The 13,109-nt window shown below is 45.2% G+C and overlaps 1 protein-coding gene across 1 annotated transcript in view; it reads right to left on the reverse strand.

Moving 5' to 3' along the window:
- Positions 1 to 13,109, reverse strand: part of LOC147667180 (coilin-like) — a 178,520-nt gene that overhangs the window by 12,782 nt on the left and 152,629 nt on the right. Inside the window, exon 6 of the mRNA XM_086948867.1 lies at positions 8,207 to 8,295. Coding sequence (XP_086804993.1) covers positions 8,207 to 8,295 — 89 coding nt within the window. The remainder of the gene's footprint in view (positions 1 to 8,206; positions 8,296 to 13,109) is intronic.

Raw genomic sequence — 13,109 nt, forward strand, 5'->3', positions numbered from 1 at the left:
TCCGGGGCTTGTGGAGACAGAGGTTCCATCAGAGCCGAAGAATCCGTAGAGTACCTCTTGTTCTTGAGTGGAATCCTAAAAGGTTCCAAGGTCGGCTCCGACGTAATCTTCCGTTTGAGGAGCGACAATTTTCCGGTGTTTGCGTCGATGATCACCTCACGACGTTCCTCCACCGCAAGCGGCTGGAGCCGAAGCTTCGACACCACCAGAGCAGCTTTCGGCGTCAATACCTCCTGTGAGTGTCCACCCTGTTTCGGCGCGAAGGCCTTTGGCGTCGTCTTGGGTGGAAGGGTAAAACGAATGGGCGTTTGTTCCTTAGCAGACTTCTGCGCGGCTCGAGGCACTACAGTGTCCTGGCTGGGAACCACAGTGGACTGTTGGATCCTCTTCAGGGAATCCTCCACCTTCTTTGTAAGGGACGCCGAGGGCTGAACCGGCTCGAGCGACTCGTCGACTTCGATAGCCCGATCGCCGATAGGCCTCTTCTTCGGGGCCGACGCCCCATGGGCATGCGCACCATCGGCGTGACGCTTCTTCGAAGACGTCTTCGGGTCCGCGACCCCTTTCGGTGCCGATGCGGCCGCATCGGAGGCCTTCACCTTCGGCGCCGACCCCGATGGCTTCGGGTCGGCCGGTTTGGCGTGGCTCTTCTGGTCGGCCATTTTGGCGTGGCTCTTCAAGTCGGCCATTTTGGGTTTCGTGGAAGTTGACGCCTCCAGAACCTTCTTCACCAACGCCACTTTCAGTTTCGGTTTCGCATCCGAGGGTGCGAGACCAGTTGGTTTCACTTTCGTTTTCTTCATAGAAATGTCCGTGACGGGGCCCGGAGGCGGGGACGTAGGACTCATTGTTAGATCTTGGGTAAGGCCCGAAGGCGATCCCTCGACCTGGGCCGTGTAACGGGGAGTAACCCCGGAGTCTTGTTGGGGATGCTCTTCCTCCGAGCTATCACCCATCGTGGGACAAGCCCGGTCGTCATCCCCTACCTCGTCGGAGACTTCGTCGTAGGCCTCATCAACCGCGTCGCCGGTCTCTTCATCGGACGCGGGGCCAGAGTCCGACCCTTGTACGTCGTCTACTCCCTCAACCGATTCCTGGAAGATGTCATCAGGTGGGGGTGCCGAAGCCGACAATTGAGCCTGGAGCCGATTAGCCCGGCGAATCTTTAAAGTTTTCTTACTCCTAAATTTCGAACACGCCATGCAAGAGTCCTCACGATGATCCGGTGACAAGCATGTATTGCACACGGGGTGCACGTCGAGGTGCGAATATTTAGAGTGACACAGCGGACACTTCTTGAATGGAGTCCGCTCCATAGCAAAGGGTGTAGTGTAGGCCCGTCCGCGTCGAAAGCACGTGGAGGGGCAGTAGGAGATCGGAGCTGAGAGTCAGTAAGAAACCCGAACGCAACTATACCGACGCCCAGCCTAAAGACCTTTTGGTCTCGAGTAAAAGTAGAACAACTATCGGTTCCGATAGAGGGAACCGAAAACACATCCGAACCCGATGGCGGAAAAAAACAATCTGGGGATGGAGGCGATGCCCATGCGCACTGTAGTCCAGGGGAGGAGCCACCTATCTCGTGATACTTCGAAGACTCTTCCAGGACAACAATGTGCAATCATCCGGACCCAACACTAGGTGGCGGACTATGCACAGATATGAATTCAGCAGCCCACATGCCTCGAACAGCAATATCTGTGTAAGCGCACAAACAATAACCGTAGAAGAATTAGGCTGTCAAGGCCAAAAAAGTATTGGAGGAAACTGCATCAAATGCAGCCGTTGTAATCTACTGTACACAGGAAAATACGACCATTAAAAAAAAAAAGAATTATTGAACATTAATTTAAGATGAGATGCTGTATTCAAAATGTCCCTCTGGTGAAACATGTCTAGGAAAAAACAAATGGGTCGTCAACCAAAATGGATAATTCTTCAAACCAATAAACAGAATCACAGAGGAGGTGGCATAGATGGCATCCTACTACATAAATAAGAATTGATCACAATGAGGTTCAATACATCACAAAGACAGGCCTAATCGAAGCCTCAAAACTTCAAAATATATGAAGAACTCAAATTTGACCCGAACACACACTGTGGCGTTATCAACTTGTTGAATTAGGTAGTAGAATATTCTGGCTCGGTGTTCCACGGCTGTGGTCACATCAGAAACAAGGCGGGCTCACAGCGGTGGCTCGTTATTGTGACCTAGAATAATAAACACATATTCTTACAACTCACATGTGGTCCAGGCTGATTCTTCACAGCATAATGTTGGCGATAATCTGAGTGAGAGCCACCGGCAAGTATCCACGGAGATCGATGCTTGCAACATCAGGTGAAACCCGTCGGTGTCAGTGTAGTAGCAAAGGGCGTTTCGCACAACACACTCCTCTAAGGGAATGGTTTTCAAACTGTGGGAAAGCACCAGCTTGGACCTAAACGGACATGAGCGGGGTAGGGTGGCAGGTTCTGGCTAACAGGAGCATTTAGTACATCCATGAATGTAGAGGCAGCATACAGAAAATAACCCTGCTGTGGTGGTAGTGAAAGAAAGCCTGTGATCATAAGCCACTGGGTAATCGGTCATCAAAAACGTCTTCTGTCATTTGTGTCCTGGCCATGAGTAGGTGACAAGGGTGATAGGTTTGCCAATAGAATTTTGGCAATAAAGTATTTGTGTTTTATTGAGGATAACTAAACATAACTGCAATGTTCGTTTTGTTCATTAAGTTGAGAGCTGCCAAATGGCCTCATGTCTTATGCAGCATTAGCCAGTCCTAGTATTTCGGCCAACACAGCGATGGTTTTTAGGACTTGTGGTTTTGTCTTTAATATTGTAAGTATGGGTTCAAAAAAATCACACATAGGTGTGCCCTTCCAGAGTAGGATCATTGTGTGTGTAGGTGGATGGGCAGGGGGGGGGAGGGGGGTGGAGTCTGTATGGAGGACAAAAATTCACTTTGACTTGACATTTTTAGGTAAATGTCTAGGCAGCGCATGCGCTGTCTACAAGACCTGTTGTAAGCAGCAATACAAGTGTAATCCCGCCTGCTGCTTGCCATTGGTTAACTCCTGTGCTACTCTTATTGCCTGGCTCCTTGTTGGTTGGTGCTCAGATAAATCATTTCCGTTTATATCGGAAGGGGCACCGACCAACTACAATTTTATTACGCCCCAAGTGTTTATATGTAGTGTTAAGGGTCTACTTGTTTTATTGTGTCTCAGCACAGCGCATAGCACTGCGCCCGGTTTCATGTTTTTTTTATTATCTGACCATGGCTTCCGCTTCACAGGCCGCTATACACATAAGTTAAATTGTAAGGGCGCAGATCTTTATATTTTAGCATGGCACCCACTTTCATCATTAGGATATAATCATTGTGCTTGAGCGCAATGATTTACATTTTAGCATGGCGTCGGCTTTTAAATTTGTATCTGGCGCCAGTTTTTATATCTTTATCCGATTGGAAACTTGTTACCTCGTTTCAGCTTGTAAACCCAGCGCTGTGCCTTCTGGTTCTGGCAGCTGCTGTATACGGGCTTGAGGGGCGTGGTTCCACTGAGTGAGTGAGAGAGTGAGAGAGTGAGAGAGTGAGAGAGTGAGAGAGTGAGAGAGTGAGAGAGTGAGAGAGTGAGAGAGTGAGAGAGTGAGAGAGTGAGTGAGTGAGTGAGTGAGTGAGTGAGTGAGTGAGAGTGAGTGAGTGAGTGAGTGAGTGAGAGAGTGAGAGAGTGAGAGAGTGAGAGAGTGAGAGAGTGAGAGAGTGAGAGAGTGAGAGAGTGAGAGAGTGAGAGAGTGAGAGAGTGAGAGAGTGAGAGAGTGAGAGAGTGAGAGAGTGAGTGAGTGAGTGAGTGAGTGAGTGAGTGAGAGAGTGAGAGAGTGAGAGAGTGAGTGAGTGAGTGAGTGAGTGAGTGAGTGAGTGAGAGTGAGTGAGTGAGTGAGTGAGTGAGTGAGAGAGTGAGAGAGTGAGAGAGTGAGAGAGTGAGAGAGTGAGTGAGTGAGTGAGAGAGTGAGTGGGAGAGTGAGTGAGTGAGAGTGAGAGTGAGAGAGTGAGAGAGTGAGAGAGTGAGTGAGTGAGTGAGTGAGTGAGTGAGTGAGAGAGTGAGTGGGAGAGTGAGTGGGAGAGTGAGTGGGAGAGTGAGTGGGAGAGTGAGTGGGAGAGTGAGTGAGAGAGTGAGAGAGAGAGAGAGAGAGTGAGAGAGTGAGAGACAGAGTGAGAGAGAGAGTGAGAAAGAGAGAGAGAGAGAGAGAGAGAGAGAGAGAGAGAGAAAGTGAGAGAGTGAGAGACAGAGTGAGAGAGAGAGAGTAAGAGAGAGAGAGAGAGAGAGAGTGAGAGACAGAGTGAGAGAGAGAGAGTGAGACAGAGTGAGAGAGAGAGAGTGAGAAAGAGAGAGAGAGAGAGAGAGAGAGAGAGAGAGAGAGAGAGAGAAGATAGGTAGCAATACAGATGCTCCACAGCTCAGTGACTTGCTGTTCTATTTTAAGTTAGTCAAAAGAGTGTGTTCAAATAAAGAAATAAAGAAACCTTGTCTGCCTCGTAGGACACGCTTATGTGGCCGAGGGTGGGATCCCTAAAAATTCATAGAAAATCAAGAAATGGGGCAGGGCGGACTGCCCGGGTCATGTAGGACTGGATGGTTGTAGACTCCTCCCATCCTTACATTTTCACCAATGGTCTTTCTTCCAACTTTGGCTTTGCTTTTGACTTCTCCTAAAAATCTGTAGCTCGGAGACATCTTTCGCTCATGTGACGTATAGTTCTATTCCTGTGCCTGTAGAGCGTCATTTGTTCGCGCAGTACCAGTGAGCGCTCTAAACAACGGACATGAGCGGGGTAGGGTGGCAGGTTCTGGCTAAGAGGAGCATTTAGTACATCCATGAATGTAGAGACAGTATATAGAAAATAACCCTGCTGTGGTGGTAGTGAAAGAAAGACCGTGATCATAAGCCACTGGGTAATCGGTCATCAGAAACGTCTTCTGTCATTTGTGTCCTGGCCATGAGTAGGTGACAAGGGTGATAGGTCTGCCAATAGAATTTTGTCAATAAAGTATTAGTGTTTTTATTGAGGATAACTAAACATAACTGCAATGTTCGTTTTGTTAATTAAGTTGAGAGCTGCCAAATGGCTCCATGTCTTATGCAGCATTAGCCAGTCCTGGTATTTCGGCCAACACAGCATTGGTTTTTGGGATTTGTGGTTTTGTCATTAATATTGTAAGTAAGGGTTCAAAAAATCAGGGATGCAAAGTGCTTTTGGTAAAGATGCCCGGACTGGCAGAAAGTGTTGCAAGTCACGGGGCCAACTACAGTTTAGACTGGTAATGTGGCATAATAAAAAGCAAGATTCAGCATAATTTTCGTCAAAATTATTTTGCCTAAATTTGATGGGATTTATTATTAAAAAAAAAAAAAAGCTAGAAAATTAGGTTTTGTACAATTTTTCCTTTATCTTGTGACCTCACTTGAAAGGTTTGGCTTTCTTGCTATGTTTATACTGCATGTATTTAGTATGATAAAGCATTACTGCAAATCAATGTGGCTTTTTATTCTAAATGGTGGGTGTGCCCGCAATCACCACTTAAAATAATAAGCTTGCTTGCCTTATTTAAAATTTTAAAGAATTTTGAGAAAATAGGTTTATCATTCAAGGCGCCAGATATGAAATAAAATTTAAATGAGGGGTAAAAGCATTAAAAACTCTGAAAACCACGGCTATTCGGAATCAGAAGAAGAGGTATAACATTTCATCAAAGACACCAATTGCAATGTCTCCTCTCACTAATGCAGACTAAAATTAAAATTTACAACTTGGCCAATCCCCAAAAACCCTTATCAAAACAAAACAGTCTCTGGATGCTACTCATGCACCCAAAGGAGTAGCGTCCTACGTCTCCTTGGCTTCCAAGCACGTTGCCAATTAGACAATCTGTGACCATACTGTTGATGCACCCACTCCAACCTCTGGGAGGAAGATAAATGAAAGATACAAGCACAAGTTCCAGAGCTTTCACATTAGTACAAGCTAAGACGACAGAACTTACATTCCAACAATGTACTACCACCCTCACTAATAAAAACGTACATGATATTTGCAATCCTAGCACAAGAAATGTATCCGCAGACACCAGGCCGTAGAGCAACAATTTTAAACAGCAAGTCAAGAAATCATGCTCAACGTCAAATCCTGATCCAAGTAAAGTGAGACATAGAAAACGTCACCAGATAGGCTAATTATTCCCCCTAAAGAAGCTCGAGTAGAAAGTATATGCTAGTAAGTTCTAACCTGTTTAACCACAAAGAGTTCTCTGTCGATACAGATTAATCTACCTATTTAATTCCACAAAGAGGATAGTTAAGTATAGTTAAGTATTCACACAAAGAGGATAGTTAACAGCACCACAGAAGACTAAGCTTAACTAAAAACTGAGACAGTAGACAAAGGAGAATCATTCACATTTGCAGAGCCACTGACAATGTAGAATAGTAATATAAGTAGATATATTTACAGTAACATACTCACACTAGTCCCTAGGCCCGTCGAAGCCCCGGTATTATATTTCACAAGAATGATCAGAACGTGCCAATGGATTGTATAGGAGGATATAAGATACCAATCTACGAAATATAGGGGTTGATGTAAATCTTGGCAGACGGAGTAATTACCGCTGCCATGGGGACGGTCCTTAGTTCGTCGTATTTAGAGGAGTCTGAAGCTGACATCTCTTGCATTTCCAGGAATCCTTGTCACGGAGGTTACTGAAAATGCATTGCAAGTGTGACAGACGGCTCTGTCAACATGAGTGAGACTCAAAAGAACTTTTTGTTATTTTTTTTTAAGAGAAGCCCAGAGAGGGAAAATAAATAAAATGACCTACGCTTTTCATGGAAGTGATGGGGGCAGTGAAAAGTGGTATCTATCGCCTATGCAAGAGCTATTGCCAACTTTGCCAAAGTGTTTTAGCCATGTTGTACACCAGCGTGGCTGCTGTTCAGCATGGTTAAATTTACTGTCGTAGAGAAGAGTGGCGTGGCGCAAAGAGCAGGGTAGAGTGGCATAAACAGAGGGGTAGAATGGCACGAAGAGCGGGGCAGAGAACGTACTGACTGCTCATGAGGGGTAGTGGACAAGGAAGAAACTTTTCAGAAGTGAAGGAAAGGGCAGTGACCGAGCCGCAGCTGGTCGTAGCCACATCAGGGAGAACCTGCATTGCTCTGAGGGTGAGGGCAAGGGATCCTGAAGTGACATTTCAGTGAGAGCGGAGCCATGTACCACCGTGGACGGAGGGTTGAGTTCCGTTTCAGAACTAGGTGGCATGAAGCCAAGAGTAGTCAGTAGTCGACAGTCTCCACGAGAACAATGAAGAGTAATGGTGGAGAATCATGCCGACAAAAAAAGCTTGCATCTAGAACTAAGTACTCACATAAGCGACAAGAGGTGGGCAGCTTATTTTAGGTTGTGGGTTTTGTGCAGAAGAACCCATGCTGCAAGATGTTTGAGATGTGAGCAGCGCAATTCCACCACACCCTACTTGACTGATGTGGCCTCAGCTCACCTTCTTCCGGCAGCAAAGAGGCCTCTCACACAACAATGAGCAGGGAAGGATCACAGTTCAACTCACTGAATTATTAACTGCCATTGTTTATGAAGTTCCGAGACTCGGCACTTTTCTATCCTAAGAGTCACCTGCTAACCGGTGTAATTGGGGCCCAGTTTTGGTTTCAAAAGTAAGGTCAAACCCAGGAAATCAGATGTTAAAGGGCCTGATTTTCACAATCTGAGTCCAATAATCCCTGACTGCCATGGGACTTCTGAAAAAGTTCCAACAATGTCATACAGTCACATTTTGAAAATGAAATACTGACTGCAAAACATAAGAATAGTAATATGCCGATAAAAACAGTATACCAAGAATTTAATTAACCCAGAATCAGCAACCTTTTTGCACTGCGTCTTCCAGCAGTTTTGCACCAGGCACTTCCAAAAGCAGATCTCGAGAGATACAGCCCGGCAGGAGGTACAAGAAAAGCTTGGTCTTGTATCAGCACACCAGGTGGTGTGCACAATAGATTTACCTCCCCTCACACTAGTAACTTGTGCGTTTGTTACAAAAATCAGAACAAACAAGTAAGTGGAAAGCTATGATGGATGCACAGCAAACATGTTGTGTAAACGAGCAATTAAATGTTTTACATTACCATTGTGTCGTGAGGTATAGTATACTCAATCGTACGTCCTCCGCCTTCTGACTCGTAGACTAGATCAAACTTTCCTGGTATTTTCACTGCTAAAATCAAAAACAGGATTTACCTTGTTAGTCAGCAAAAAAAAAATGCTAATAGGTCATGTGTGCTATGTAAGCCTAGTTTATCGACATACGAAATTAATGTAATAAAATCTAAACTAAAGCGAATCTGATGAACCCATGCTCGTCACACTCCAATAATCATAATTTCATTATGCACATCTCCTAGATGAGGGGACTGGGAAGAATCAAGAGGTTAGTACTTCAGAACGACTTGCTCAAACATGCTCTTCTGAACAACTCAAACAAGGGAAGAGGAGAACTGCAAATACGATTTAGGCACTAGGAGACATTTTCTTCCGGTTTACTCATTATTTTAAGATATTAATGTGAGTCACAAAAAAGTAAAGTTATGGCAATGGTTTTTGTATATACTAAGGGCTGATTACGATTTTGCTGGTGCGGCGCTGGTTCGAGCCCCGCAAAAGCGGTGTTCGGGCCTTCTGCCAGATTAGGAGTTTCCTCCTGTCTGGTGGGCTTTTTTTGGCGTACCCACGGCGATGCTTCTAAAAACGGGCACCGCAATGTAAACGCCAAAAACTGTTCCTGCACGGCATGGGCTAAAAAGTCCATGCTGTGCAGGAACTGGTATGCATGCATTCACAGGGCGCAGAAGCACCAGGGGGCCCTATAGGGCCTCCTTTGTTTCCTCTTGTTGTACAGTGCTTTGCTTCTTCCTTGGGCCAGCACTCTAGATCTCTCCTTGTGTTCTGGGTTCTGGAGTTCTCCTTCGCCCTGTTGGCAGTTGGAGCTCTGGTTGGACGGGGGGCTGACCTACCTATACCTGTGCTGCATTAAAGCCATTACTTCACTTACCTACTTGTGGAGTCATCTTTTTATTTACAACATTTGGCGACTTGGACTGGTGGAGTGTCCGACCATTGCCTCTCCGTGTATTGCTGCAGCCAAGGAAATCACTACAGTGCGGTAGAGCTCAAGAGCCCCTCAAGAACCCCGTGTGGACAGCGAGGACGCAGACATCGTCTTTCGTTTCAGCGATGACCGCTTATCAGAAATTAGACTATGCTGACGTTTTCTTCTTCTTGGGATTTCTGAAACAGTAATCGACGTCATCCCTATCGACGACCAAGAATCACGGTGAGTTGCTTGGCAACACAAACTCACAACCGCATAACTACGCAGGCACTAACGTCTCTGATCATAAGCGGCAGCGTCACTGGAACGCAAGCGGCGGCAGCGTCACTGGAACGCAAGCGGCAGCGTCACTGGAACGCATAAGCAGTGTCACTGGACCGCACAGACAGCAGCGTCTCCAATCCAGACACGAGTCGTGTCACTGGAACGCATGAGCAGCGTCATTGAAACAACGCGTATAACGTTCCTGAAGCGCATTTTCTTTGCGCGAAGACTCTCGCTGTGGTCATAACGTCTGACGTGTTACCAATCACACGCACGACGTATTCAGCCATTTTGTAGGTATTCCCCTGCTTTGTTGACAATCTCCATGGAAACGCTCGTAATTGAGCGTTAAGCGTCGTTTCTTCACCACAGATCTTCTCCATTGATAAGAGTAAGCATTTATTTTCAACTCATTTTGCTTTACTGTTTGGTGTACTTGTTTCTCATTACCCTGTTGGTAGTCATTTAAGGACATGGCTCAGTCGATCAATGTCGCCCTTCCTCCTCAATTTTTGTCAGAGCCAGGCAATCCTCCTATAGCGTGGGAAGACTGGATAGTCATGTTCTATAATTATATTGAAGCTCTGGACGGAGAGGACTATTCACCTAAACGCAAAAAAGCACTATTAATGACCACTTTGGGTAAAGAGGGACAGCGCTTGTTCAGATATTTACCACAAGTACTACCTGCAGAGTCACAAGCTGACTTGGATGAGTTTAAAGAGGCTGTAACAAGATTAGAAACCCGTTTTGGTAAAGAGGAAAATCTTATCCTTCAAAGATACAAATTTTATAAAAATAAACAATTGGCTGAAGAAAGCATTGATGAGTTTGTAGCAAGACTGCGCGAGTTATCAATCAAATGTAACTTTGGCCAGATGGCGGACGAATTAATTAGAGATCAGCTAGTTGTTCAAGCCAACAATAGAAAAGTCCAATAACGTTTGTGGGCGGCGAAGAACCCAACATTGAAAGATGCCATAGAACTTTCCAAAGTCGTGGAGGAAAGCGAAAAGTGTATGAGGGAACTACAGAAAAGTGGTCTGGAGACCAAAGTGGCAGAAATCTCTCACAAGGGTACTTTTAGCGAAAATAGTGACGATGAAGCTACTGCCATTGCAATTGTTAGAAAGAAAGGCTATGTTCTTCAGAAAAAGAATGTACAACAAACATCTTTTAGCAAGAGTATTCAAAAGATGTGTTCTAGGTGTGGCAGTTTTTCTCATTCTTCGGATGGGAAATTTTGTTTTGCAAACAACAAAGAGTGTCTACGTTGTGGTAAGACGGGACACTTTGCTAAAATGTGTAGGAATAAGAATAATTCAAGAGTTACAGTTGTTAATGAATGTGATGATTTGAGACGTGATGTTAACAAAATCTTAGTTCTGACTGACACAGTGTGCGCGTGTGATAACCAGAGGGGTAATCCTTTTAAGGATGATTTTGTTGTTGATGGGAAAGTCATTACACTCATGGTTGATACAGGTTCCAAGTGGACCATAATTCCCACTTCATTGATGAAGAGTGTGTGGGGCGAAAGAGCTTTGAAGACGTGCGACATTTTCCCGTCTGGTTACCAAGGTGAGAAAATTGACATGCTAGGTTTCTTTGAAGCTGAAATTGTCTTCAAAGGCAGATCAGCTTATGGTAAAATATATATATCAGCAGATGGACCAGCAATCTTAGGCCGTCACCATCAATATGATCTGCACATTGTGGTTGATCCTAGATCCGATAATCCTATTTCTATTGTTGAGACCTCATCCTTGGAGGATATATTGGCCAGATATAAAAATGTTTTTAGGGACCAGTTGGGTGAACTTATTGGCTACTCACATCGCATAATTCTCAAGGAGGGCAGTTCACCTGTGCAACACAAGGTAAGGAGGGTGCCCTTTGCTTTACGAGATGAAGTTAAGGCTACCCTTGAGGAAATGCTCCAAGGGGGTATCATTGAACCCATCGAAGCATCTCCTTGGGTTTCGCCTGTTGTGATCTCGCAGAAACCGGACAACAAGATCAGGTTCTGTGTGGATCTTCGTTCCCTAAATGAGTGTGTTGTAGCCGATGTATTTCCCCTACCAAACATCGGTGAATTGGTGTCAACCCTTAGAGGGGCAAGGTTCTTCAGTAAGTTGGACCTTAAACACGCCTACCATCAAATTTGTCTGGATGATAGCTCAAAGCATTTAACTGCTTTTATCACCAGTGAAGGCACATTCCAATTCACGAGGCTACCCTTTGGGCTAGTCTCAGCCGCTAGCGTATTCCAGAGACTTGTCTCTGAAGTCTTTAAGGGTCTTGATAAGGTGCTGTATTTTCAAGACGATATCTTGATTTATGGTAATTCTCTACAAGAACACAACAAAATCTTACAAGATGTGTTACTTAGGGTGGATGAGGCTGGTTTAACATTAAGAAAAGAGAAGTGTGCTTTTCTGTTGAAAGAGATAGAGTATTTAGGATTTTGTTTGTCAGAAGAAGGCATTAAACCTAAGAAAAACTTACTTGAAGCCATTGAGCTAGCACCCTCCCCAGTTGATAAGGATCAACTTCGGTCCTTTATGGGCTTGATCGATTTTTACTCGAAATTTGTAAGAGATTTCTCATCCAAGACTGCTTCTCTGAGATCCTTACTAAAAAAAGGTGTCAAGTTTTGTTGGACTACTGAGCACGAATCCTGTTTTAAATTGATCAAAGGGGAACTTAAATCTGCAAATGTCCTCACCCCTTTTGACACTGCTCGGTCCTCCATCCTGATGGTTGACGCCAGAGCCATTGGCCTTGGTGCAGTTCTTTTACAAAGACATGGTAGTGTAGAGAAAACAATAGCATTCGCGTCTAGGCCTCTGTCCACCTCTGAGTCAAACTACTCGGTAATAGAGCGTGAGGCTCTTGCCGCAGTCTGGGGAACGAGTTACTTTCGAACCTACTTGTGGGGTTACAAGTTTGTTTTGCATACAGATCACAAACCCCTTTTAAACGTTCTAGCTCCTGGTGGGGCTGGTAAGGGTTCCCCTAGGTTGGCGAGACTGGCTTCTCGCTTGCAGGACTTTCAGTGTGAGATCGAATTTGTTCATGGGTGGAGGAATATCCAAGCGGATTGTCTGTCTAGGCTCCCTATTCCTTCCACTTGTTGTGGTTCTGAGATCACGTCCGATGATCTTGCGGTTGCTGTAATGGAGGATGTTTTGTTGGTGGGCGGTGGTTCATTTTCCCGTGATGAATGGTCCAAGGGCATGGAGGAAGATCTGACTTTGAAGGCTGTTATCAGTCTTGTTTCTAATGGTACAAGGAGGGAAAGTACTGTTAGTCCTTCAGTCTGACCCTTCCTGAAAATATTGGATGAACTTTCTTTAGAGGGAAAAGATGTTTTGATGTGAGGTGATCGCTTTGTCCCTCCTGATCTATTAAGAAGGAGGATTCTAGACTTGGCCCATGAGGGTCACTTGGGTCAAAGTCTCACTCAACGCCGTGTCAAACAGAACTTTTGGTGGCCCTCTATCGATAACGATGCAGTTGATTGTGTCTTGAAGTGTAGTTTCTGCAGGGAAGGCGAGAAGCGCCTCAAAGTTTTGGGCTCTCAGTCCACACATAAAATTGTTTTTGAGAATATTCCCTGGCATAGTGTCTGCATAGACTTCATAGGCCCCATG

Source organism: Lissotriton vulgaris, unplaced genomic scaffold, assembly GCF_964263255.1.
Source record: "Lissotriton vulgaris unplaced genomic scaffold, aLisVul1.2 SCAFFOLD_1428, whole genome shotgun sequence".
NCBI lineage: Eukaryota > Metazoa > Chordata > Amphibia > Caudata > Salamandridae > Lissotriton > Lissotriton vulgaris.